Source organism: Lithobates pipiens, unplaced genomic scaffold (genome assembly GCF_037356315.1).
Source record: "Lithobates pipiens isolate NorthernLeopardFrog02 unplaced genomic scaffold, aLitPip1_a1.2 Scaffold_16, whole genome shotgun sequence".
NCBI lineage: Eukaryota > Metazoa > Chordata > Amphibia > Anura > Ranidae > Lithobates > Lithobates pipiens.
The window spans coordinates 366,537,798-366,565,585 of NW_027507748.1; the positions used below are offsets into that span (position 1 = coordinate 366,537,798).

Below are 27,788 nucleotides of genomic sequence, written 5' to 3' on the forward strand. Positions count from 1 at the left end.
GCATAGCTGCTTGTCCATATATTTCCTCCTCACCAGAGGTTTCTGCGGTTCAAAGTAGAACAGAAGCATTTTCAGTTAATAGCCTTGCCCTTCAGGCTTGCTACAGCACCTCGGGTATTCACTATGGTATTAGCCCCACCTCTAGTCAGGTTAAGGGCACAGGGCATAACTGTCTTGGCTTACTTAGACGATCTATTGTTAATAGACCAGTAAGTGGCTTGCTTGAAGCAAGGTGTAGCCATCAAAAGCAGTTACCTGGAAGGTAAAAGCCACTAAGAAGGCTGGAGTATCTGGGCCTGATCATAGACACAGCCCAGAAAAGGGGTGTTCTTGCCGCCTGCCAGGATCAGCTCCATACAGGAGCTGGTGAGGATGATCAGGTCGAAGAGAAATCCTTCAATTCGCCTTTGCATGAGGTGGTTAGGGAAGATGTGGTAGCTTCATTCGAAACTGAAAGTAGTATTCTGTCTGCTTGGAACAAAATGATTTAAGCTTTGGACTTGCCAATGTGGCTGTCCCAAAGCCTCAGTTGGTGGTTACTATCTTGGAACCTGCTGAAGGGAAAGTCCTTCAGATCAATTATCTGGAAGGTAGTAACGACAGATGCCAGCCTTTCAGGCTGGGGAGTATGAGCCTTGCCCATTGACATCCTACAGATTCTGGCAGTGTATCTGGCTCTAGAAACCTGGACCTCCAGGTTAAAGAATTCGTCCTGCCAGGATCCAGACCGACAATGCCACAGCTGTGACATATATCATTCACAAGGGGTCACCAAGAGTCTCTCAGCTCAGAGAGAGGTGAACCAGATTCTAACTTGGACAGAAGAGAATGTCCCATGCCTATCGGCAGTTTTCATTCCGGGAGTAGAGAATTGGCAGGTGGACTATCTAAATCGCCGGCAGTTATTCCCAGGAGAATGGTTTCCTCACCCCAAGGTGTTTCAGGCTGTTTGCCAAAGATGGGGGACGCCGGACGTAGACCTTTTAGCGTCTAGATTCAACACTAAGCTAGTCAACTTTGCATCCAGGACAGGGGACCCACTCGCATATGGACAGATGCATTGGCGACCCCGTGTGATCAGTTTTTGCTGATCTATGCACTTTCCCCTATTCAGTTGCTACCTCAAGTTCTTTGCAGGCTCAAGCTTGAAAGAGGAGGGGAAAAAAATAAAATCAGTAATACTGTTAGCACCAGCATGGCCCAGAAGGTCATGGTACGCAGAGATCGTAAGGATGGCAGTGGAGGGTCCAGGGCTCTTCCCAGTAAGGCCAGACCTGCTCAGGGGCCGATATTCCATCCTACTTTACGAACGCCAAATTTAACGGCTTGGCTATTGAGACCCACATTCTGAATAAACGTGGGCTTTCCAGGTCAGTTATCGATACTTTGATTAATGCTAGGAAGCCAGCTTCTAGAGCTATATATTATAGAGCCTGGAAAGCTTACCGTATATACTCGAGTATAAGCCGAGATTTTCAGCCTCTTTTTTGAGGCTGAAAGTGCCCCCCTCGGCTTATACTCGAGTCATCGCTGTCTGCCTGCTCGATCAGCGTGTCGAGCAGACAGACAGCGGACATTCTACCCTTCAAACGCCGCGCCTCCGCCTGTGATAGGCGGAACACTGAATTTCCCAGCAGCCTGTGTTCCGCCTATCACGGACATCGTCTCATCCTCGTACTACGGACGAGGATGAGACGATGTCCGTGATAGGCGGAACACAGGCTGCTGGGAAATTCAGTGTTCCGCCTATCACAGGCGGAGGCGCGGCTTTTGAATTTTAGAATGGCCGCCGAGGCGCCGACGAAGAGCGGCGATCCTGGCAAGGCACGGGACGGAGGCAAGGCAAGGCACGGCACGGGACGGGACGGAGGCAAGGCACGACACGGGACGGAGGCAAGGCACGGCACGGGACGGAGGCAAGGCACGGGACGGAGGCTCGGGACACAGGTAGGCTGGACACACACACACAGGGATGGATGGATGGATGGAGACACACACACACACACAGGGATGGATGGATGGATGGAGACACACACACACACACAGGGATGGATGGATACACACGCACACAGGGATGGATGGACGGACACACAGGGATGGACGGACACACACACAGGGATGGACAGGCATGTCTCACCCTCGGCTTATACACGAGTCAATAAGTTTGCCAGTTTTTTTGGGGGTAAATTGGGGGCCTCGGCTTATATTCGGGTCGGCCTATACTCGAGTATATACGGTATGTTTCCTGGTGCGAGTCCAAGGGTTGGTACCCTCAGAGATATATCATAGGCAGAATTCTTACCCATCTACAATTAAGTGTAGAGATGAAGTTGGCCCGAGTACTATTAAGGGCCAAGTCTCAGCCTTATCAAATTTTATTTCAAAGACTGCTTGCTATGCATTCTTTAGTCCAGGGTTTCATGCAAGGAGTGCTGCAGATTAATCTGCCAGTTAAATCACTCTTAAGCCCTTGGGACTTAAATTTAGTTTTGTCTGTGTTAGAGAACATGCTGCAACGGTTCGAATGGCTGTTTTTGTTAGTCCTTCTGACTAGGAAGCTGATATTTTCGTTTGCTATAGCCTCAGCAAGGAGGATTTCAGAATTGGCTGCTCTTTCTTGTAAAGAGTCATATTTGATTATTCATGAGGACAGAGTGGTGTTACGCCCTTGTTCAGGTTTTTTGCCAAAAGTGGTTTCAGGCTTTCATCTGAATGAAGCTTACCTGTAAAAATCCTTTTCTTGGAGTACATCATAGGACACAGAGCTCCCGCCCCTCTGTTTTATGGGTTGAGAGTATATTACTTATATTGCTTGGCTACAAAAACTGAGTGCTCCTGGAAGAAGGAGGTGTTATATAGGGGAGTCAACTTCCTGTATTGGTTATACCAGTGTCAACACCTGAAGGTAGGCCTATAACCCACCAAGTAATTACTTGAGACTGTGTCCTATGATGTACTCCAAGAAAAGGATTTTACAGGTAAGCAGTTTTAAAAATCCTATTTTTATATGTTTTTCTATGTGCCTAAACCCTCTTGGGCATGGAGTTCACCAGTTGCTACTAGAGTCCTCTTCCACTCCTCCATGACAACATCACAGAGCTGGTGGATTTTAGAGACCTTGCACTCTTCCACCTTCCGTTTGAGGATGCCCCACAGATACTCAATAGGGTTTAGGTCTGGAGACAGGCTTGACTAGCATCATCACCTTTACCCTCAGCTTCTTTAGCAAGGCAGTGATTGTCTCAGAGGTGTGCTTGGGGTTATTATGTTGGAATACTGCCCTGCAACCCAGTCTCCAAAGGGGGGGGGGGGGGGGTCCATGCTCTGCTTCAGTATGTCACAGTACATGTTGGCATTCAATGAACTGTAGCTCCCCAGCACTCATGCAGCCCCAGACCATGACACTCCCACCACCATGCCTGACTGTAGGCAAGACACACTTGTCTTTGTACTCCTCACCGCCACACACGCTTAACACCATCTGAATCAAATAAGTTCATCTTGGTCTCATCAGACCACAGGACATGGTTTCAGTAATCCATATCCTTATGCAGTGTACACACGACCAGACTTTGACAGCAAAGGTCAGACGGAATTAATCAGTCTGACTTTGGTGCGATTGTGTGTGGCCACGTCCGTTCGGAAAGTCCGTCGGAAGTCCGCCAAGTCAGTCGGGAAGACAGTTGGACCTAGTCTACCGGAAAGTCTGGTTGGGTCCAAGCGGCATAAGTCTGCTTGTCTTCAGCAAACTGGGGGCTTTGTTCATCTTTAGAAGAGGCATCCTTCTGGGATGATCACAATGCAGACCAATTTGATCCAGTGTGCAGCATATGGTCTGAGGTACCACAGGCTGAAACTCCCTCCCCCCGTCACTCCTTCAACCTCTGCAGCAATGCTGGCAGCACTCAAATGTCTATTTCCCAAAGACAACAGACCAGTATATAAGAGGGCAATAACACCAAATTGAACACACCTGCTCCCCATTCACACTTGAGACCTTGTAACACTAAGACCCCTTTCACCCCTGAGGGCGTTTTTTGCAGGCGCTATAGCATTAGAAATAGCGCCTGCAATCCGCCCTCAAACTGCTGCTTCATTCATTCATTCCAGTGTGAAAGCCTGGGGGCTTTCACACTGGAGCGGTGCGCTGGCAGGACGTCAGGAAGAGTCCTGCTAGCAGCTTCTTTGGAGCCGTGTTTACCGCTGCTCCCCATTGAAATCAATGGGGTAGCGCTACATTACTGCCAGGAAAACGCAGCTATTGCGGCGTATTGTGGGCAGTTTTAGCCCTCTTGGCCACTAGCGGGGGGTAAAAGCGGAAAATGCCGAAATGCGCTGTATAAGCCGACGGTAAAACGCCGCTAAAATTAGCGGCGTTTTTACCGCCGACGCTAGGGGCGCGGCAGCGCGAAAGGGGGGGGGTCTAACAAATCACATGACACCAGGGAGGAAAAATGGCTAATTGGGCCCAAATTCATTATTTCGAGGGGACAGCAAATTAGTTATACAAGCTGTACACACTACTTTACATTGTAGAAAAGTGTCATCACATGAAAAGATCTAAAAATATTTACAAACATAAGGTGTACTCACTTTTGTGAGACTAAATTTTTCTTAAAACTCAAATTCCAGACAATATAATTTTGATTAGGCTATGCAATGGACGTTTTTTTTTTTTTTTTTTTTTTATTGCTATCTGGGTCCCTGTTGGGGAGTTTCTTCACATTTTCCCAGTTTTCTACAGAAAATTACTGGTCCAAAAATGAATCCGTTTTAAATAAACATTTAACTGCTGCATCTGGAGGGCTCTAATAAGGCAAGTCTGTATGACATTAGACATGGATTTCCCTTTGAGTATCTCACTAAAAAAATTTTGTTGCAGGGGATGCTTAAAATTTGAATTGCATCTTATTGCAGGGGGGAGAAAAAAAAAAAAAACAGCCAATCACACAAGCAGACAATGACATTTCTGGGGGGTATTCCATACACCATCTGTGTACAGAATGCCTCCAGACAGCCATTTTTCATTTTAGTCATTTCCCAAATTTTTTTCCCCCCACAGAAGTATCCCTTTAACAATGTTTGCACATGCAGCAAAGTAATTTAAGTATAAAGGCAACATTGTTTAGCATTGAGTAGAGGGTTAAGAGCACTGGTCAGGTTTTTATTGCGTTCTGTGTCCCCCCAATAGGAAGATTCATCCATCCGTTCTTTGTCCCATTTACAATTATCAAAAGTGAACGTAAATCCAACATTCTTGGTTTTCACTAGAATAGGAGGGGAAATATTCCAATGGGAACACTAGTTCTGTTGACACATTGGAGGGTCTCCCTCTCCCTCCATTAACCTCTTGGCTATGGGGAGAGTAGTGAAATCGAAATCTCCAGATTTGGATTGGGATGGTGATTGGGGGGGGGGGGGGGAATTGGCATGAATATGGGGTTATAACCCCTACCTGCTCCATCCAAAACAAGATAAATAAAAGTTTGTCCTTAGATCCATGAACCATGTTTTGCCATTGTTATAGTTGAACATAAATGACAGACAATATTGTACATTTTACTTTGTATCTTTAATAAAATGCTTGATTTGTAAACGTGTATATTCCACGGTCTGTGCAGGGACTGCTCCTTTTCCCTTATTATTGACGGAACAGAACCTGCTAACACCACATTGAAAATATTCAGTACACATTGGCATATTAGTTTGTGGATCAATACAGAAGTGATAGGCCAGGAAAAGTACTTTAGAGAAGGAAAACCATTGCATATTTCTAAAGATATTTATGTATAAAAAGTAAACCCTGGACGTTCTGAAAAGGAATAGCCAATATTCAGTGGGAAGGAACTGTAATGGTCCCTGGGTGTTGAAAAAAAAAGGGGGGGGGGGGAATGGGTGTTAACAAAATCCAATAAGAAAGTGCTCATAACCTTTGGTCCAATTAACAGTTTACTGGTCATCCAGCCACTACATAGAATGGTTTAGCAGACAGTCAGAGCCCCGCCCTTTGTATTGGCATGGGAGGGGTGGGACAGCAGATTAGCATAAGCAGCTCTCGGTGTACTTCTGGCACTAATTAGATGTGTTACAGTAGGACATTAATCAGCGTAAGGCTGCAAGGATCAGGTCTCTACCCTACAGCTAGAGTAATCCTTAAGAGAAGCAGCAGAGAGAACACAGAGGGCTGAGGAGGACATGGTGTCCAGCCCATGTCACAGCAAGCAAATAACCGACTATCCTGCAATTTCAGTGACTGTGGTAACCAACTTCTCTCCATTCCAAACAGTCTTAAATTGTTCTGGCACTGGAAATTCACTCTGCAACAAACAAAATACATGTAGTTATTCCTGGGTACTTCAATTGGTACATGAATAGAAACAGGTTTAGTGTGGATGAACATAAGAAATCCTTTTAAAAAAATAAAAAAAATAAAAACCCACACACACCACATTAACAAGGCATACATGGCTTGTGTTCCCCATGATTTTTCTTGGATTAGGGCTGAAGTCATGGACACATGTGGCACAGATACCCAGCCCAACTACTGGGAGTGCCTTGTCAGCCAAAAAGGACACCATCTGGTCAATGGGCCAATTTAGCATATGGCTTAGTGCCACCCGCAAAACAGTGCCGCACCAATTAAAAAAAAAATAAAAAAATCACTTTACCACCCCAAAAAAAAAAAAAAAAAAATTATATCTACAAGTTCATTTTTAGAGGTGCAAGGGTTAGAACCAGTCAGGTTATTGTCTCCTACTTAAAAGGAGAAATCTTTGGAATGGAGTCAAATACAGTCAAAGAAAATCTCCAACAGTAACAAAGAACAAAGTCTGCTGGAGGTACTAATGCTCTCCCATTTAATCAAAACTACGTTTTGGTGAGAAGAGAATCAAAAGGTTTCTACTTACATATTCTCCTCCGCTCCCTGGGACCAAAATATTCATCTCTGAAGATTTGGCGCTGATGATCTCACAATGAAGGCTAGCCTGGCTTAAGTACACATGGCAACCATCTGTCTTGTTGATAGAGATTGTTGGCACTTTACCTAGAACCTATAAAAAGAATCAACACAAAAATTGGGTATAAGAAAGCCCTTACAGTAGTCTAAAATGACAAAACCTGAAAAAGACTTTGCATTTGCACAACACAATAGACTATCAAGCAATTCTCCTTTGAGTGGGACAAGCGCTTCTGTTACCCCCAAACTATGTTAGTATTAACAGTTAAATATTTTTCACACATCTTGTGAAATGTGTACCCTACAGCTAGAGTAATCTTCAACAGATTTAGAAAAGGGAGCAGCTTCTCAGAGGGGGCTCAGGCAGATGGTCTGTTGGACTTAAAGTGGAAGTCTATGCAAAATCTAAAATCCCTGCATCTATAGACCGTGATCTAATATAACCCTCTCTATAAAACTGTAAAGAAAAGATGAGTATACATACCTTTTTGGAAGCCGATTTGACCAGATCTACAGTGGCAGAAGTTCTGCAGAACACACGGATGACATCGGCTGTGAAATGAATGGGAAGTGATGTCACCCATTGAGCTACTATGGGGTTTCCGTTGCCCGTCTCCTCTGCACCCACCTTCACAGTGAAGCCGCGGCTGACAGCTTAGTGTGGGATCCGGTCAGAGTGGATCAGATTGGCTTCCAAAAACAGGTATACAATTTTTTTCTTCTTTTACAGGGATAGAGAGGTTAGAGTTAGATCCCTGGTGTCTATAGATGCAGGGATTTTAGATTTTACATGCACTTCCTCTTTAAGGGATCTTTATAATTGTAGTGGAGGTTTGTTATACACTTCCCCCACCCCAAATGCATGGACTCCAAATTGGTCATTCATAATGGTTGTTTTGATGCTTTATGCACCAACTTCCATGGCACATAGGAGATTTGCTCTCAATAAATAAGAATACTAATAATAAAACACACCTGCACTTTAACATCACGCGAGTTGATTACATCGACAATACCCACAGCGTCTTCAAACACTAAGCCAAGCTTCTTGCAGTTATCTATTCAGAAAAAAATAGTGACACCATCACTCAAAATAAAATGGGGGGCTAATGCACCAAAACAAACTTTTTTTAAAGGCACAGTGCAATGCAGAGAACATGTGTATCTGGGGATTGTTGTGCACTGCGCTGTAGGAGTGCTTTTGGGTACAAATACATTTGCACTGAAATGCACACCCTAGGTCGGTAAGGTAGCTTGAATTATAACAAGTGTACTGCTGTGAATTAACCATCATCTAAAACCAAGCTGAGGCAAGAGATTTGCCTTTTTGTCCTGCTGGAAACCACCACAATTCTCTCCATAACTGGCAGCTACATTGCAACACACGCACAATGACAAATTGGTGCTTTGCCAAGCAGAACCTTTCCAAAATGTTGTTCTGTGCCAAGTGCCATGACGTTCTGAAAGCTCTAGCGTGACTTCCAAGAAAAACTTGATTGCTGCCACCAACACTGGAATCTGGCAGTGTTTCACACAAAAGTAGTTAATATGGTTATACACTTACTATATCCACTACAGAAATTCAAAAATTGGTTTCAAAAGGTTTTGACTTCGACTCAGCACTTACCTACAGTGATGGAATTGATCTTTCCCTTTATTTGCAGGGTGCTGTTTACACACTTGTAGATGTAAACCACTTGTTTCAGTTCAGTGTCACTGATTACCAGGTTAGAAGCATTCTCCTGATTTTCCTGTTCAAATAAAAATTTTAAAAATGTCAGCTCTGCAGAAAGAGTTCAGGCAGTTAACTTTTCTCTATCTACAAGATATACCCTGCAACTTCCACATCATGATACATACACGGGATTCAAAGTATTTTTCTGACAGGTAGAATTTAAAAGAGGAATTATGCACTCGCCATAATATAACATTTTTGTACTCCCTATAAAATCTCTTGTAGTCAATTGAGGCACATAGCAAGTCTCACTTTTGGGTTATACTGCCACCTACAGGAAGATTGGACACTGGGAAGCTAAAAATGAATGTTTAATGTCCGAGAGACCTAGGTCTTTCACTTTCAGGTTCTCCAAAAGCAGTCCAAAAAGGGTGAGTAACACCACGTAACAAAAAATAAATAAAATAAAACCAAACCACACTCTAGTGGGGACTGCCTCCATCTCAAACAGCCATTTGAAGGACCCTCATGTCCAAAGCTGATCTCAGATGAGGCTGCAACATCCACTTTGTATAACTTACAGAACATCACATACTGACATTAAAAGGAAATTTCTGTTTGTGAACTAGAGCCTAACAGAGGGACAAAAGAATGATGTTTGAGGTAAAAAGGCAGAAACTTTGGGCAAGAAGGAAGTCCCAGGCCTCAAACACCAGTTTATGCATTTGCAAATCCAGCCAGCAAAGACACTTGCCTTGCAAAAAGGTAAATGCTACAAGGAATACCGTTTTGTGGGTCAGAAGAGTAATGTGTCTCTAATGGGCTTGAACAGCAGTTTCTGAAGTGGAGAGACCTAGACTCTGATCTCAGAGTGTCAGGGGAAAAAACAGGAGTTACAGTACCTTGAAAATGTCACATTTTGTCATGCTACAGCCAAAATAAAATGTATTTTAATAGGATTTAAGTGATAGACCAATAGGAAAATAAAAATTTTTTCCAAAAATGTTTTTATTTTTTCCCCCCACAAATATCTGAAAAATGTGGTGTGCATATGTATTCAGCCCCCTTTACTCTGACACACCTAACTAAAATCTAGTGAAAACAATTGCCTAGAATTCACCCAATTAGTAAATATAGTCCACCTGTGTGTTATTTAATCTCAGTATAAATACAGTTCTGTGAAGCCCTCAAAGGTTTGTTAGAGAACCTTGGTGGAAAAAAACAGCATCATGAAGGCCAAGGAACACACCAGACAGGTCATGGATAAAAGTTGTGAATATTTAAGGTCTTCCAGATGGCCCCAGTCAAGTTGTCTACATCCTCCAGAGAGCATGAATTAGAAAGCCCTAGAGACTTTAACCCTGTCCTTTTCACTAGAATATGGCTGAAGATGACTGGAATTCATTAACGTCCCAGAACACATTACACAAAACCCATTCCCAATGCTGATAGCAAAGGGGTTGGGAGCACCAAAAAGGAGGTTATGCGGAGGATCTCATGTCTGCCAAGAGATCTGAAATATTGGGACGTGGACGCCAACTTCTCCTTGACAATAGAAAGTAGGTTACTACAGCAGATTTCCGTTTTAAGCACTTATGCAAGACTGGCATAGAGGTTTAACCCCAGGTGCCTCAACTTAAAACCACAAATGAAACACTTTTTGGGGTATTGCCTGCATGATCTTTAAGGTGCTTTGGCCTAAATTGAATCAGCAAGAGGAGAAACAAGACATGGCCCCCCTGGACACCCTTAAAAATATAGGAGACAGAAAGCTCAGTGTCATGCCACAATAAGCCCCAAACCAAGAGGCTCCAGATGACAGAAGCAGGCTAGATGAAAACAACTCTAGGGAAAAAAAAAAAAAAAAAAAAAAGCCACAGCTGGAAGGTGCAACAACCCCTCGCTTACTTGTCCTGTGCTGGTGCCTCCACCCGCCAGAGCTAGTCTGTAGTGAAGGGTCCATCCTGCAGCGCATCTCCACAAGTGTCATCTTCCCAGCTATTACTGGGAAGGATCACCAAGGTGCCAGCAAGCCTTTCACAGCCTCAACCCCGGGGGTTGAAAAAAAATAAAAATAAAATGGGAGGGTCATATGGAGGAGTCTATTTATATCATATACTTAGATGGAAGAGAACTGAGGCAAATAAGTTAGTCTTTCGCAGCAGAGCTGAAGAGGTGTCCATTTTCACTAGGGCACTAGCAAAACAAAAAAAACTGAGGCATAGCAGTAGAAGTAGGGGTTATCCTGGGCTGGGCTAAAATTTGTTTGCCAGTATCCAATCCTCCTGTAGCAGCAATAGAATCCAAACATGAAAGAATGCCTGTGTCTCAATTGATGAGAAACAAAACAATCTGTTTACATAAGAAACAGGGACTGCAGCATCAATGCACACAGACACTGATGTCAGCTGAAATTTTAGCACAGCAGACAGGTACATACCGAGAAGTCTGCACACTCAGTATCTACAGCAGGTACCAAATGGGTCTTCCACCTTTTTAATTTCCTCAAGCCCAGGTCGCTATCAACAAATTCACAATCGGAGTGATACTTTATAAAGAAGCATCGGCTACATCACCATCCCTCCATTTTATCCTTTATTCACAAAAAGTAAAAAGCATTTTACTCACCACTCTCCATTTCTTGCCCTCTAACTCCAACAAGGCAGGCTCTTTCTTAGGAGCCGGTTTAGCTGCAGGGGATGCAACATGTGATGGTTTCGGGCTTGTGAATGGTTTAGGTCCACTTCTAACAGGACCAGACGGAGCTTTCAGTGAAGGATTTTTATGAGTTTTCAAATCATCTGGTACATGCTTCAGGCCTAAAATGATAAAAGCACAATTAGGACTGGTTACAAATGCCCTTATACATACAGGTGCAGGATGAAGATCTGCTATGGCTTCCATTTCACCACTCTGAAATCTCTAAGGTTTTTCCAGTTGCTTCCCTTTTTAAAACAAAGTTCCCAAGCGTATCCAGCCAACTAGAAAAAAAGCATAACCCCTGCCCTGCCGTTTAACTGAGATTCCTGGAGAATCCCTAACATCTTATTGCAGATAAAACAAAGTAGTAAAGGTACCATCATTACCGAACTTATTTTAGAACACAGATTTGCCTGGAGATCAGTTGACTAGGAGGTCGAGCGATTATCAGGAGGGTTCGATAGTCACATTTTGCAAACTATCGGTATTAGTCAGAAACGTATAAAAATATTGCACAGACCGCCTCCCCATCCCCACGCAGCACTTGCTGCAATCTGTCAAAAGCAGCAGAGAAATTACATGTCTCACTGCCCGCCTTGCATCACAGCTGTTCCGCTCCTACAGCAGGGCAGCTGCTTTTGACAGAGCTGCAGCCAAGGATGAGCAGAGCCATAGTTGCGTCATCTCTCACCACCCGCATGTGGAAGTTTACTCGCTCGGATGCCGCTGGGGAGAGGCTGCCAGAAGTAGTGCAAGAGACGACGCACTGCATCCCAGAAGCAGGTGACCATAATGTACAGAATATTGGCACCCGTTATCAGCCATCTGCCTGAAAGATGGCCGGAAATCGGTATGGCAAAAAAAAAAAAAAAAAATTTTTTATATATATAAAAAATTTATATATATATATATATATATATATATATATATATATATATATATATATATATATATATATATATATATATATATATATATATATATATATATATATATATATATATATATATATATATATCTATCTGCACGCTTGTTCCAGGTCAGAGACTCACTGAAGCCAGGAATTGTGAGTGTAACGCACCCATGATCCTTGCAGTCTGAGTGTATTGCAATGGTGAATCTGCATAATGCACTCCTAAACCCTGCACTCTTGTAATACTTTTTTGGTCAGAGTACACACACATATATATATATATATATATATATATATATATATTTTTTTTTTTTTTTTATAAAAAAGGGGGGGGGGGGGGGTGTTTGGTCAGTCTTACTGTCTTTTTTGGGGGTGGGAAATGATCTGCGACTTCATTAGTAGTGTTCAAGTAGATTTCCATCTCTCGAAGGTTGCCTACCTCTGCTCCAAGTGCATGCTTAATTCAAATTAAATCTTGTAGTTCTTGCTTTTGCACAAAGGCAGGTTTATATTCATTATTGCTCCCGCTTTCATGTGTTAGAGCTCTCTAGCAATCCCTAGATAGCACCTTTAACCACTTGACCACTGGGCACTTAAACACCCTTAATAACCAGACCAATTTTCAGCTTTCGGTGCTCTCACATTTTGAATGACAATTACTCAGTCATGCAACACTGGACCTATATGAAATTTTTGTCCTTTTTTTCACACAAATGGAGCTTTTTGGTGCTATTTAATCACTGCTCGGTTTTTTTATTTTTTGTGCTATAAAAGAAAAAAAAAAAAAAAAAATACAGAAAATTCTGTAAAAAAAAAAAAAAAAAAAAATGAATTTAGCAGATTAGTAATTTTTTCTTCATAAATTTTGGCCAAAATTTATACTACTACATATCTTTGGTAAAAATAAGTACAAATTGGTGGATATTATTTGGTCTTTGTGAAAGTTAGAGTCCACAAGCTATGGTGCCAATATCTGAAAATTGATCACCCCTGAAGTACTGACGGCCTATTTCAATTCTTGAGACCCTAACATGCCAGAAAAGTACAAATACCCCCCAAATGACCCCTTTTTGGAGAGAAGACATTCCAAGGTATTTAGTAAGAGGCATGATGAGTTTTTTGAAGTTGTCATTTTTTCCCACAATTCTTTGCAAAATCAAGATTTTTACTTTTTTTTTTTTCCACAAAATTGTCATATTATCAGTTTATTTCTCACACAGCATATGCATACCACAAATTACACCCCAAAACACATTCTGTTATTACTCCCGAGTACGGCGATACCACATGTGTGAGACTTTTACACAGTGTGGCCACATACAGAGGCCCAACATGCATGGAGCGCCATCAGGTGTTCTGGAGCACCCAGGACAATTCTGACATTTCTCTCCTACATGTAAAAATCATCATTTATTTGCTAGAAAATTACATAGAATCCCAAAACCTTATATATATATATATATATATATATATATATATATATATATATATATATATATATATATATATATATATATATATATGTTTTTTTAGCAAACACCCTGGAGAATACAATGGTGGTCGTTGCAACTTTTTATCTCGCACGGTATTTGCGCAGCAATTTTTCGAATTTTTTTTTTTTTTTCCCCAAAAAAAAGCAAACAAAAAAAAAAAAAACCACAGTAAAGTTAGCCCAATTTTTGCATAATGTGAAAGATGAAGTTACACCGAGTAAATAGATACCCAACATGTCACTCTTCAAAATTGCACAGGCTCGTGGAATGGCGCCAAACGTCGCTACTTAAAAATCCCCATAGGCGACGATTTCATTTTTTTTTACTGGTTATAGGTTTTGAGTTAGAGGAGGTCTAGGGCTAGAATTATTGCTCTCGCTCTAACGTTCGCAGCGATACATCACACGTGTGGTTTGAACACAGTTTTCATATGTGGGAGGGACTTAAGTATGCGTTCGCTTCTGCATGCGAGCACATGGAGACAGGGACGCTTTAAAAAAAAAAAAAAAAAAAAATTTTTGATCACTTTTATTCCTTGTAATAGGAATATGGAATGATAGGTCCCCTTTACAGTGAGATATGGGGTCAATAAGACCCCGCATCTCACCTCCAAGCTGGGAAGCCTGGAATTCTAGATTTGATCGTATTGGCGAGTCGGTAGAAGCACCGGAGGGCGGCGGGAGGGGGGGGGGGGGTGTCTATGGCTGAGTATTGCAGGGTATCACCGACTATGGCTGGGTATCTCAGAGTATTGCAGGGCGTTGCAGAGCGTTGGCGGGCGTTGCAGCGTAATGGCAGGGAATTGCAGAGTATTGGCAGGGAATTGAGGGGTTAATTTCCGGTGAGCAGCGATGTGGGCACTGCAGATGCAGCCCACATCGCTGCTGACACCGATCTCTTCCCCTCTCTGTACCGATCGGAACAGCGGAGGGGGGGAGGGAGGAACCGGCGTCATTTGACGGAGTGATCACGTGGTAAACGGTCGCTATGAGCGGCCGTTTACCGTGATGCGCCGGGTCCTGCGGTCACAGATTCACTCGAGTGCGCGCCCCAGGGGGCGCGCAAGAGCGGAATTCTAGGAGGACGTCATATGACGGCCTCCCAGAGTTAAGAAACCGCCCTGTAGCCGTCATTCGGCTATAGGGCGGTTAAGTGGTTAATAACCCAGAATGAGAATCAGAAGGTAGACAGTTCCAACAATGTCTGGATACAAGTACATCATACCGTTCCCGAATGGCTGCAATCAATTATATATAAAAAATAAAAATAATTATCTCTCTATATATTATAATAGATAGAGATATCTATCTATCTATCGTGTTATGCTAGCCAATGTGGAAAGGAGAAGAGAAAATTAAAGTGCTTATAACAGCCTTTGTGTATAAGAACCGTTAAATAGGACATCAAGAGGAATGCACTGGGTCATTAAGCTAGGCCAAAAGATTGCGAAACAACTGGATATGATGAAACAAACTCCCAACTGCTTAAAATGGTTGTAAACCCTCCCTAGTGACTTCCCTATAGTTAAGCCTAGAATAAGGCTTACCTATAGGTAGTGGAAATATCTCCTAAACGTTCACTGTTTAGGAGATATTTCACTTGTAGCTTGTGGATGTAATCGGCACATGCGCTGTGAAGAAGTGGACCTCCGTTCCTTCCCCAGCATGTGCCATTACGGACGACTCCCACGCATGATGTCATGTGGCTATGGCAAGAGAGCTGGAGTCCACAGCCCCCGGAAGGAAGAGGAGATGATGGAAGCAGTCTGCACAGGGGACATCGATGGATCCATTTGCAGGTAAGCGTCACATAATGGGCTAGTATTAGAGGTCGACCGATATTTGCCGTTTAATTAAATCGGCCCATTGTACTGATAAAAAGGCAGATTTAGAACTACAGCGCGACTTGCAAATGACTTCTGTAATAGAAGTCAATGCAAGTTACCCCAGTCTTCATAGAAGGGACTTTCGGGCAGTCTGCCAAGAAAAGAGAAAAAAAAGATACAATGTTTACACTTGAATGAATGAACTCAACTCAGTGTTTAGAGTTCTCAGTTTAACCATTTAAAGACCAAATCTTTTCTGACACTTGTTGATTACAAGTAAAAATCCTGTATTTTCTGCCAGAAAATCACTTGGACCCCCCAAAAATTATTTATATTTTTTTAGCAGAGATCCTAGGGAATAAAATAGCGGTTGTTGCAATATTTTATATGTCACACGGCATTTGCGCAGCGGTCTTTCAAATGCTATTTTTTCGGGAAAAGAAAATACACCAATGATAAAAAAAAAAAAACACTAAAACAGTAAAAAGTTTGCCCATTTTTGTTCATCCAAAAGTTTTGGCTACCTGTTTTTATTTAATATAGTTTTTTTTATCCAAATCATACATACAAGTAAACTGATTGGAGGTTTGTTTTGTTTAATGTTTAAATGCAAGACATTTTCTGCATCACTTATGAAGGCTGCTTTCACACCGGAGTGGACAGGCGTTGATGGTAAAACGCTGCTAACTTTAGGGACGCTTTACCATCATTTTAGCGGTGCTATTCGGCTGCTAGTGGCTGCATATAACCCAGCTAGCGGCCGAGGAAGAGGTTAAATGCGCCCGTGAAGCACCACTGCCAAATCGCATTGCATGCGCTTCGGCAGTGTTGCCTATTCATATCAATGGGCAGGAGTGGTGGAGGAGCGGTATACATCATTGCAAACGTTCTGCTTGCAGGACTTTTTTTTTTTAAGCATCCTGCCAGCGCATCATCTCCATGTGAAAGCACTCTGTCTTTCACACAGACTGCAGGGGAGCTGTTTTGCAGACACTTTACAGGTGCTATTTTTAGCACAAAAAAAACCTTAAAAACACCCCAGTGGGAAAGGTGTGTTCGATTTTAGGAGATGTAGGGTTTACTTCCTCCTCAACAATATTAGCCATACGACAGCGACGCAGTTTAATTTACATAAAAAATTCCTTATACAGTACGACAAACCATGCTCATCAAAAAGCACACAAGACCTTTTGTTTTCTAATGCACAACTAAAAGGAGGCATTAAAAAGCAATTAATAAATTGGAGAATCGCCTTGTAGGTTTAAGTTACTCATAAGGAAGTGTTTAGTTTGCAAGTATCAGACAGACATTTGTGTTCCTAAAGGGGGGGGGGTACAGGTTTTATCCAGCTTTCTTTAAGCAATATACATGCATGGTGGCACGTGTGAGCCATTACTATTGGATTTAATAGATTAAGGCTTGCTTTAGCTGATTTTAATGGAAAAATGCAAGGCAAATTAAAATGCAGCATGCATATTAAATTCTCGCAATGTAAAATTGTTCACAAAAAAAATAAATAAAAAAAAATAAAAAAAAATAAAAAAGTGAATGATATTATATTCTAACTTTACTGTTTATTTTTTACAAGTACATAAAAATGTGACAAAATATTGCAACAACCACCATTCTATTCTCTAGGGTGTCTAAATAAATTACATACGTGTGTGTGTGTGTGTGTGTGTGTGTGTGTGTGTGTGTGTGTGTGTGTGTGTGTGTGTGTGTGTGTGTGTGTGTGTATATACACACAATGTTTTTGTAATTTGCTAACAAAAATTATATTAACTTGAAACAAATGTCAGAAAAAGGTTTAGTGTTTAAGTGGTTAAACTTTTTTCACTTACAAAGTCTATTCCATTGAAAATTGTTACAATGTTTAGTTCAACTGATAAAGAATGTTTTGATTCTTGGCAGACTGCCCAATTTTTCTCTTCCTTTCTTTTGAGGGCTGTGGCTTCAGAAGAGTAGAGAGAAATCTTTGCATAGAAAGAATTGTGAAACTTTAGTCAAGATTGCGATAACGATTCTTGACTATTAATTGTGCAGCTCTAATGCATATACAGTAAAGTGATTCTAAAATAAAAATTATGTTATGCTAACTTGCTCTGTGCAATGTTATTGCAGAGGGCCACATACCTCTTCTTTAGCGGCCCCCCACCAATGCAATCTGCGTCTTCTTCTGGATGCTCCCTTAGCAGCGCTACCAAGCTGGGTTGTAAGTATCCATACAGAACAGCGAGCAACACCCCTGCTCCCTCTCAGAAGTTTGACTTTGAAGAGAGGAAAGCAGGGCTGCAACGGGGAGGTGTAAGATAAGTATTTTGAGGTGGGGGTTTTACAGTTAGTGGGGTATTTTTTACATTAATGCAGAGAATGCACTAATGTAAAAATGTTTAGAGTTTTTATCTGGTGTATACAAGGCTCCTTAATCGAAAGCTAAGGATTTGGGGGGGGGGGGGGAAGAAGAAGACTACATACTTTATACTATATGCAGCCCTCAACGCTGGTAGCCTGGGTTTGTCGGAGCGATCATAGGGGTAGGGAGAGGAGAGCCGCCGCTGCCTGGTTGATTAGAGTGCGGGGAACAAACAGCTTTCATTTCAATAGCGGTGCGTTTCCAGCCGCACGCGTCATACAGCCCCTTCCCCTTGTCCAGGCACTTTGACAGGAATGGACGGGTGATCTGTCTATCAAAGTGCCCAGACAAGGGGGAGGGGCTGTATATGACGGCACGCAGTGGGGTACACAAAGCTATTGAAATGAAAGCAGTTTGTTCCCCGCGCTCAACCAGGTGGTGGTAGCTCTCCTCTCCCTTACCCTACACAGGTGGGCTGCACTGGTGGACACAGATAAAGTTAATATCTATTTTTATAATGTAATTCTGCACAAAACATTTACATTAGATAAACATTTCACGAGATAATTATGAGGGTGCGTTTAGGGGTAGGATTGGGGCAGGGCATGGTAGGGGTTGGGCGGGGCAACTGGTGGCGAGTCACCCTTGAGGCCTGGCTAGTAGCTCAGGACTTAAAATTTTGAGCCCTGCTATATGTATATAGTTTCACAAAATATTTTATATTAAGACTGGCATAAGCTGCGGCACTATTCTGTAAAAAACACACAAAAAGAGCCATGGGATAATGCATGAGCTACAGAGCCCTGTAAACAGACGATAGAGATCATAAAACAAGCCTAGAACTATACATGATGGCAATATATATTTTTAGATAGGAGCACTGGGAAACTAGTGTTGGTATGGAAAGGAGTACCAGAGTCTAAAAACAGGTAGGCCAATTTAGTAGTCCAGCTAAGGACAAGTGTGTCTGGCTCACAAATCTAGGCTGTACAACAGGAGCCCTATTTATGGCAGTGCTGCCGAGCAGCATGTGAGGGGCACATACTGGCCTTTTGACCACACCTGTAGGGGCGTCTACGGTCAGGAGCGATGAACGAGAAAACCACACGGAGTTGTGCCAGGGTTGTTAATTAGGAGACCAGATGACGACAGACACTGGCAGGAGGGTTACAGAGTTTGCTGTAAATTGTTGAATATGCTTCTGTATGGGAGAAGACACACCATTACACATTCAATTTATCACTATACGCAGTCTGGTGCCAAGACGCCTTTGTTGAACTGCTAAAGCACATTTAACACCAAATCTCAACAGCTAAAATGTAAATATTTAGTATACCGCGAGTCCCCATTTACACTAATTTCTCCTGCATCTGCCGATGTGCTGCAATGCACAACAATGCAAAGCACATTTGTCTCTATGGTGCTCGCTCACATCAATGAAACATGGTGCAGTCAGATTTTTCAGAAGGTGCTTCTTTTGTGCAGGCTAGTGTTTTTGGCCCCATAGACTTTAATGGGAGTGCATGAAAAATGCAGGTACATGTTGTGGCGTGTTTTTGGCAGGGTTTGTATTGAACAACCAGTCTCCCCCTTCTACCAAAAAACCCCTACACTTGAAGATACAATCAAAAAACTTGTAAAAATGCGCTACAAAAATCGCACTGAAAAATGCAGCAGCACTAGTGTGAACCTAGGCCAAGAGTATTTTAACATCCTGTTGTACAAATAAGGGAATCTACATATGCTTTGTGCATGTTCTTTATTTTCCTAAACCTGAGAAGCAAAGCTTGCAGCCTGCTTAAAAAGATGGACTCCCCCCCCCCCCCCCCTTCCTGCTATAAAAAAAAACAAAACAAAAAAAAAAAAACAGCACCAATGGAAAGCCTTAGATAGCAGTCATAGGAGGAGAAAAAACAAAAAAAAACAAAAAAAAACACAACTTTGCAAACTGGAAAGGTTTCTGCCAATTATTTACCTGGCTCCTTTAAATTTTCCAATCTAGGCATGTTCAGCCAAGTAGTACCGACAGGCCCACCCATTGCTGAAAACTTGGCTGGCTTTGCAGAAGTCAGCTGAAATTCAAGCTATGTATGGTCACCTTAAGAATGGAAGCTTCCACTTCATAGGCATTTTGCTTTGTGAATGATTCCTTGCATATAACAAAGTTTATTTTCTTACCTTTAGTGATATCCGCTCCCTGATTGAGCTGTGCAAACAGTTGGGATCGACTGATGGAGTCATCACTTGGAGCAGATGAAGGAGCTGGAGGTGGTGGGGGAGGAGGTCCACCAGGGGGAGGGGGTGGCCCAGCTCTAGGTGGGGCTGGAACACTTGGTGCAAGTGAAGCACCACCAGCCTTTGGTCCCTATGAGAACAATGTACCAATGTTAATAGCGTACAAGTGAGGGAGGGGGGCAGATTGTGGTGGGTGGACAAGTAAAATGTGACTTACCGTTTTTCTCCAACTTAGGCCTGTTGTATGATGCTCCTTAATATAAGCCTGTAACTGAGTCCAAATGTTTAAGTATGCACGAACCCAGTCCACATGTTTCTTATCTCTGCCAAGAAACACAAAATAAACACACGTGATTAGATAAATTATTATGGTTTTATGCAATCCCTGCAAAGTAACCCCACAGAAGAAGTTTTACGTAGCAATATACAAGGACACACATACACAAGAATGAATCTATTTGCGCTACCACTGATTTGGAAATATACAAACAGGGAACAGTTTACATTTCTGAAAATCTAGGAGGCGCCATTGTGCTGCATGTTTATCATCCCACATCTCTGCTGTAATCCATACTAAAAGTACAGATTAGATTATGCCCTGCCCCCTTTAAAGCAGAGTTCTGCTTAAAAAAAAAAAAAAAAAAAAAAGCAAATAAAAATTAAGAAAAGTAATCTACAAATACTGCAGCTGCAGACTTAATCAGACACTTACCTGTCCCAGGGTCCAGCGATGTGGGGGAACGAAGCACCGCTCATCTCCCCCTCCTCTCTGCAGCGCCGGCATTGTAACTGTGGGCACCCGGCACATGACTGGCCGGGCAATCATCTGGGACCTGTGACGTGGAGGTAATATCCCTTGTGGTGCGCGGGAGGAAGTGGGAGCTGGGACCCTGCTCCTCTCCCAAAAAAATTACATGCCAAATGTGGCATGTCAGGGGTTAAATTCCCTTAGCGGAAGTTCTTTTTGGGTGGAACTCCGCTTTAATCACTCCAAACTAAGCAAGGTCAATGAGTTACATACACAGAAGAGAAAGGCTGTCCCTAGCTTTTATGAAGCAGCAAATCCTGCTATATTTCATTGCAGAAATCACACTGAACGCTTACCTACCATACTTTGTATTTAAAAATTTCAATGAGCAGGCCATATCATTGCAACTTTGATAACTTACACATCCTTGTATTCCTTCAACACTCTGTTAGTGTAAAACACAGCTGCATCTGTCATTTCTTTCACAAAGGGTCCAGGTTTGGGAGCCTATGCAAACGAACAGAAAGGCCTGAGATGAACATAAAAAGGAAGGAAAAAAAAACAAAACAACGCAAGTGTTAAGTCAAATAATTAGCTACCTACAGAGGCCACTTACCACGGCTACCCATCCAAGGGCAGACACACTTTCACTGATAGCAGAGAGATGATTAAATTGTTTGCTGCCTCGATTCTTCTCTTTAAAGTCCTGAACAGTCTGAATCTGACTGGAGAGTGGAGCGAGTAGAGTAGCAAGCTCCTTCTAAAAAGGGTAGGATCAGAAATAAATGTAACATTTTATTTATAAAATAGCACAAATGTATTAAAATTCACAGAAAGATACATTTTATGAAAGACTTACCTCATCTGGCTGCTGAAATTGTGATGCCTTTACCAAAACTTCACGCTGCAAATTAATGGCAGCACTTACAAGCTCTGCCTGAAATAAGGAAAAAAAAAAAAAAAGTGTAAGATCTCAGTTTAGTCACAACAAAAGACTAAACTTTATGTGGCTGCTGAAGAGAACCCAGCCAGATTTTCATTTGATGACCCCAGTATACTGGGACAGGAAGAGGTGAGAAACATTCTTTCCACTATACATAAAAGATTTGAGCACACTAATGGGCATCTAGAGTTGTATTGACTAAAAATGTGCTAAAATCATGTTTACGGGGGGTATTAAAAACATACCAATATCAATTTTAAACACCTTTCACACTGGGGTGCTTTTCAGGCATTTTAGCACTAAAAATAGCACCTCTCAAGCCACCCCAGTGTGAAAGCCTGAATGCTTTCACACTGGGGCGGTGCGCTTTTAGCATCTTTTGGGGCGGTGTATACAGCCCTTACTCACCGAACATGGGCACTATTAACCCTTTCTTTGGCCGCTGGGGGGGGCGTCAAAGTGCCCCACTAGCGTCTAAAAAGTGTTGCTTTACCGCTAATGCCGGCACTGCATCAGTGTGAAAGGAGTATTTTGTTGATGCCAATTTTTTATTTTTATTTTTAAATACCAAGATTTTCTAGTTATCAAGCAACCAAACAAATCTATGGGTCGTACAATGTAAATAGGTTTTATTTTACCGAGTAAACTAGTGCACATACATTACTGCATATGGAAGCATGCCAAGAATGCTTATAGGATAATTGCACTTTTAGGGCACTTATCTTTCAGCCCCACCTCCTCCTCCCATCTCCCACGGAGAACAATCGCCTAATGGCATACAATTACTTAGACGCAGGGCCCATTTGAAAATGTTGACCTTCCCCTGAGCATAGCCATACAAGTGCAAAAAAAAAAAAACCCACAAAACATAAACCTGACTGTATAACAAAACAAAGTAGAACCATAGGCATATTTAAAAAAAAAAAAAAAAAAAAAAAAAAAAAAAAAAAAAAAAATTTACCAGAAATGCCTGTTGCTAGGCAGACAGTCCTAATCTGCCTCTTCCTACTCCGCAGTGATCTTCAGTCTTTTCCTCGCGAGGTCTTCTGGGGAATGGGGCGTGGTGTGTTCTGGGAACTGTGTGTGTCCCAGAACACAGCGCGCCCCATTCACAAAGCGCAGCGCGACTCGCACATGTGCAATAGCAAACGGGCAGTGAAGCCGCAAGGCTCTACTGCCCGTTTTCCCTTAGATAGAATGGCAGCGCCAGGACCCGAGGAATGGGTCAGCTGACATCGCAGGCACCCTGGACAGGTAAGTGCGCTTACTAAAAGTCAGCAGCTACAGTGTTTGTAGCTGCTGACTTTTAAAAAATTTCTCAGCTGGCCCTCCCCTTTAAAGCAGAGCTTATCTGTATCTGAGCACCACAAACTGAAAATGCCATTAAATTTTTAATATTCAAAGCAAATTCACCCATGTCTCCATGCTTATTTTTTGAGAAATCGCTGTAACAAAACAAAACAAAACAAAAAAAAAAAAAAGCATTTCTAGTGGTGGCCTTGAGTAAAGGCAGATTATTCATGTCACTTTTCCAGAAATCCATCTACCCTTAGCTCAGGCATCTTGGCTCGAACAAAAATCCGCTCTCCTTATAAAACTAAAATGCCCATGAAGACTCCTGGAATGCATGACATAATTATTTATTTCATTTTTAAGTTAAAACGTTAAACTGTTTAATACCTTTCCGTCTATTTACAAAACACTATTGACAGAGTGGGTGGCTCAGCCACACCCAGCACTTGATTGGCTCCTGCTGCTTTGCATTATAAGCCATGCTAACTGGCATACAAGCCTCTGAAGCACCCTTTTCCCCTGCCACCTCCCCCTGCTTTAATACTCATCTTTGCTTCTTCTGTTTTTCTTTTCTGCTGACTTCTCCTTTTCACTTTACCCCTGCAGATAACTGCACTTATGCAGCCATATGACCCCCATTTCTTAAAGAGGAAGTAAACCCTGATGGGTTTACTTCCTCTTTTTTTCCCTGCAAAGGTAAAGCATAATGGACTACTATGCATCGCATAGTAGCTCATTATGTGTCACTTACCTGACACAGGAGCCAGCGAAGTCGCCGCTGTCCCCTGTAGTCCGCCGCATCCATCTTGCTGGTGGCGTCTCGCAGCTCCGAAGAAACACAGAGGCGAAGCCGCGATGACGTCACTCCCGCGCATGCGCACGGGAGTCGACAAATTAGGCAAATCCATTCTTGGACTTGCCGCATTTAGTGCGCCTGCGCGCCGCTGTCTACGGCGCATGCGCCGTAGACAGCGGTGCCCATTTTCGGGCAAATATCTCCTAAACCATATAGGTTTAGGAGATATTGCTTGGACCTACAGGTAAGCCTTAATCTAGGCTTACCTGTAGGTCAAAATGGTTTGAAAGGGTTTACTTCCTCTTTAAAACTCCTTTGGGACTGTGACCCCCCTGGGCCCCCCAATGGTTAATTATGTCTATGACCTCTCTTGTGATGCTTCTTTACATGTATCATTCAATGCATTATGCCTACTAGCTAGTTTACAAACACCACATCTTCTTACTTGAAGGTCCTTTTTCGCTTACGGTTGTCTGCCCGCCTTTAACTTGACAAGCCAGCAAGTAGAGACTATCCCTGGGTGGTATTTCCAATATTCTCCTTTGTACAGTCTACTCATATTTGTATGCAAAACCTGCTGAATACTGGTTGTAAATTGGAGCATTTTTTTCCCCCAATAAAACCATTGTAAAGAATATATAAAATTTGGTAAAATGTTGAGAGAGTTTAGCTCTAGTTTAATATAACGCAGTCTAGAATATATTGTACTATTTATGGTTCTTGCTTTTAGAGGGGAAGCAGGCATGACTTCTCTGCAGAAAAGCATGAACCTAGTGTACTTGGGACCCAGTTTTATGACTTATATCACTGCTATACAAAATGTGACTTTTTTTTTAAATAGTAATCAAGAAATACAATAAAGGTATCCAAAAACAAAACAAAAAAAAAAAAAAAAAAAAAAAAAAAAAAACTTACTTGCTTCTGAACATCGCCGCCAATTTCCTTGCTGAGTTTCAAAAAGTCTTCAACGGATGCATTGAGGATCGAGTCATAGGCCTGAACAAATTGTGCCACTTCTAACAAAAATATATTACAGAAAGTATTATAAAGTGTTCACGAAGCAAATACAGTGATGATAAAATGCAAAATATACACAGGACTAGGGTTACCTGCAGGGCTTGAACCACCACCTGCACCTCCTGCGAGAAGCTCCAGCTTCACCACTGCCTTTTCAAGGCGAGCAACTAAATTCTGCATGTCCGCCATGTTTTTACTCCTATGAGAAAGCACAGGAGTGGATATAAAACTTATTGCAATCAACAAGGGTTAAAGTCGATTTTTCTATTCTAAAATACAGACGAGAAGGGAGACAAAAAGTATTACATTACTGCAGTCTATCTGCTCGGAATGTGAGAAGGAGGAAGTGTGATCTCCCTACTGCTAAAGACACTGCTAGTCAACCTTTATCACTGGTACAGGAAGTACCTAAACATGTCTGTGCAGATACCTCCACATTCCAAGAATGCACAAACCACCTACTGCCCATGTTATCTAAATAAAACGCAGCCCGTTATAAAGTTCCATATAGTCTGTCTGCAGCTGATTATCCATAATATGTCACAGGGCCCTACAAGCCTTTTGGGGGGGGGGGGGGGGACAACGACACAAGGTTAGGAAAGCGTGCAGTTCCTCCCTGAGATAAGCCAGCTGTAGAGCAGTCACGCAAGGCTTCTTTCTCTCTCTCTTGCCTAAACAGGAACACATGTGACCAAGTTATCGGTGTTTAGGGCAGAACCTGAATCAGAAAACAGTGAGAGGCAGCTTTAAGCATGCCCTGGATAGATTGAAGTTCAGTTAGTCCAGCAAGGGCCAATTGAATTTCCAATCAATCTATGGCCTGTTTAGATTGATTAGCAGTCGATCAGCAATTTACTGATTGACTACTCGCAAATGGGCTTGCCGAGAAACTTTAGTTTGATCAGTTCTGCAGCTGCTGATCAGTGTATTCTGACAGTAGAGTAGTGCAACCGATAAGTCCACTTCCAGAACACAATGACACAGCATGGATGATCCCTGGATCCGACTTGAATGTGGAAAAAAAAAAAAATGTCTAATCAGTTCAGTTTTTTTGTTCAGCTTGCTGAGAAAAAAAAAAAAAAAAAAACGGTGCCATGTCTGGTCAGCTTCAGTCTGTTAAGGTGACCATACACTGTACAATTCAATCTCCTTGAGATTTACCAAAACTTTGAAATAAGTGTGCAAACCTAAACAATCCATGGGGGGCATGCACTACAAAGTTGATAGATCGAAAAGGAGTTGCAAAGTGAATAGTGATCCATACACTAGATGCACTAAGAACAGAAATAAATACTTTAGCTTTGCGTAAATGCTGTCAGGCTGAAAGATCAGTGAAGATCATAATATAGGTGGTAGCAGCAAGTCATGTTGAACTGAACTTGTTTTGTAATCTTGAAGATCTTTTCCATGTAATCAAAGCAGATTCCCGAGTAGTAAAGAGCTTGGGTTAGGCTGAACCTGGAAGGCAGTTGTCAGTGCCAAGCCATTAAGTTGCAAGCAGGCCAGAATATGGCCATATTAGGTCAATGATGTCACAAGAAGGGATGTGCGTGAGCCAAACATCAGTCCAGCCCGAACCCAGAAGAAAGCCATCACTTCTGCCCAATCAACTTCATATGTGCAACTGTGAGAGATGTCCTAGGCACGGTTGGCTGGGCGAGAGTGGCAGCTTATTTCGGGGGTCTGGCCCAAACCTATGCTTGGACCAAACCCAAGCTCATATCTAATCGCAAGCATACCTGTCCCTTTGTGTAGCTGCAGGGTGTGGAGTGCCCTGATCGCAACTTATTGTCCCAGAACTGATCAGGAGACAACTCCAAGCTGATCCATATTCCTGAGTTATAATGTGCATCAGAAGGGGGGGGGGGGGGGCTGTCACATTTTCTGTCTTGTTTTCAGAATCATATCTGCCTGGACACCACCATCATTGTAAAATGAGGGAGGAGACAGAGTTCCCAGGCGGATACAAATAGTGTGCCTAAGTTGTTGTGAAGATTACAGAATAAGTTGAGCTGAGTGTGGTTCCTAGTAGTAGGATCTGTCACTGTGGAGTTGTCACTTTGTGCTGGGCACCAAGCAGAGAACAACACATAAACAGGTGACAGTCAGGGGATACACTGCTGTCTGAACTAGTACGTACACCCCGTGTGTGTCATACCTACATCTACTGATCTCTAACACTCAGCAGCGTCTCAAGTGACACTATGCACAGGTGACAAGTGCCCAACCTATCCCCTGACACGCTCCACACTCACACTATACATTCCCCGGCCATACACCGGCAAAAAGCACCGACTGACACTCCTACCCCGCCCTACTCACCTCCGTTGCTGCTCACTCTCTGCCCCACTTCCGGCAGACTCCTCCCAGCATTCGCCGCGGGAAATCACTTCCGCGTATTAATTAATGGGTGTGGCCGAAGCCGGGCGCTCTTCTTCTGATTCGCTCTAGCATTTCTGCCCTCCTCACAGATAACGTGACGCCGCGACCTCTTCGACTCGGTAACGTCCATGTTGTGTCCTGGCAAACCCACTTAGTAGCTGTAGCGGGCGCTGTGTGCTGAGAAAAACAGATATAGTTGAAGAGAGTTCATTCGCTAGCTCTGCTTCTGACAGACTAGAAGTCAGTGGCTTGCTGCTGGCCGCGGTCGCTTCAGGAATAGCAGGCATGTTAGCCAAATTAAAAATGGCGGTAACCCTCGCCTTATCATTGGTTGAGGTGTAGAAGTTGAATCGAGCCGTGACGTACGCGCACAATTACGTCACCAGCGCTCTCACCTTTCAGACTCTTACCAAAGATGGTCACAGAACGGGCAGAGAGGGAGGGGCGGGAAGAGGTG

At 42.7% G+C, this 27,788-nt stretch overlaps 1 protein-coding gene across 2 annotated transcripts; it reads right to left on the reverse strand.

Annotated features, from left to right (window-relative positions):
• Positions 1 to 5,550: 5,550 nt before the first annotated feature.
• CAP1 (cyclase associated actin cytoskeleton regulatory protein 1) lies at positions 5,551 to 27,425 on the reverse strand. Of its 2 annotated transcripts, none has more exons than XM_077482078.1 (13): positions 27,272 to 27,425; positions 25,042 to 25,148; positions 24,848 to 24,948; positions 21,760 to 21,837; positions 21,517 to 21,660; positions 21,322 to 21,407; positions 20,370 to 20,475; positions 20,096 to 20,282; positions 11,262 to 11,452; positions 8,586 to 8,709; positions 7,934 to 8,016; positions 6,909 to 7,052; positions 5,551 to 6,317 (listed from the first exon to the last, which is right to left on the reverse strand). In XM_077482078.1, the coding sequence occupies exons 2-13, from the start codon at positions 25,136 to 25,138 to the stop codon at positions 6,234 to 6,236; spliced, it is 1,425 nt and encodes a 474-aa protein (XP_077338204.1). In that variant the 5' UTR covers positions 25,139 to 25,148; positions 27,272 to 27,425; the 3' UTR covers positions 5,551 to 6,233. The 2 variants fall into 2 exon arrangements, with proteins under 2 accessions (XP_077338204.1, XP_077338203.1); XM_077482077.1 differs by lacking the exon at positions 27,272 to 27,425 and adding an exon at positions 27,205 to 27,226.
• Between the last annotated feature and the right edge of the window lie 363 nt (positions 27,426 to 27,788).

What these genes read in the sequence shown, in the direction of transcription:
- CAP1 (XM_077482077.1), bottom strand. Translation starts at nt 27,224, where the DNA reads ATGGCCGGGGAATGTATAGT. An exon ending in GCCTAAGTTGGAGAAAAACG is followed by an intron (nt 20,283 to 20,369) that starts GTAAGTCACATT and finishes TTGTTCTCATAG; the next exon opens with GGACCAAAGGCTGGTGGTGC. An exon ending in GATCAATTCCATCACTGTAG is followed by an intron (nt 8,017 to 8,585) that starts GTAAGTGCTGAG and finishes TTTTCTGAATAG; the next exon opens with ATAACTGCAAGAAGCTTGGC.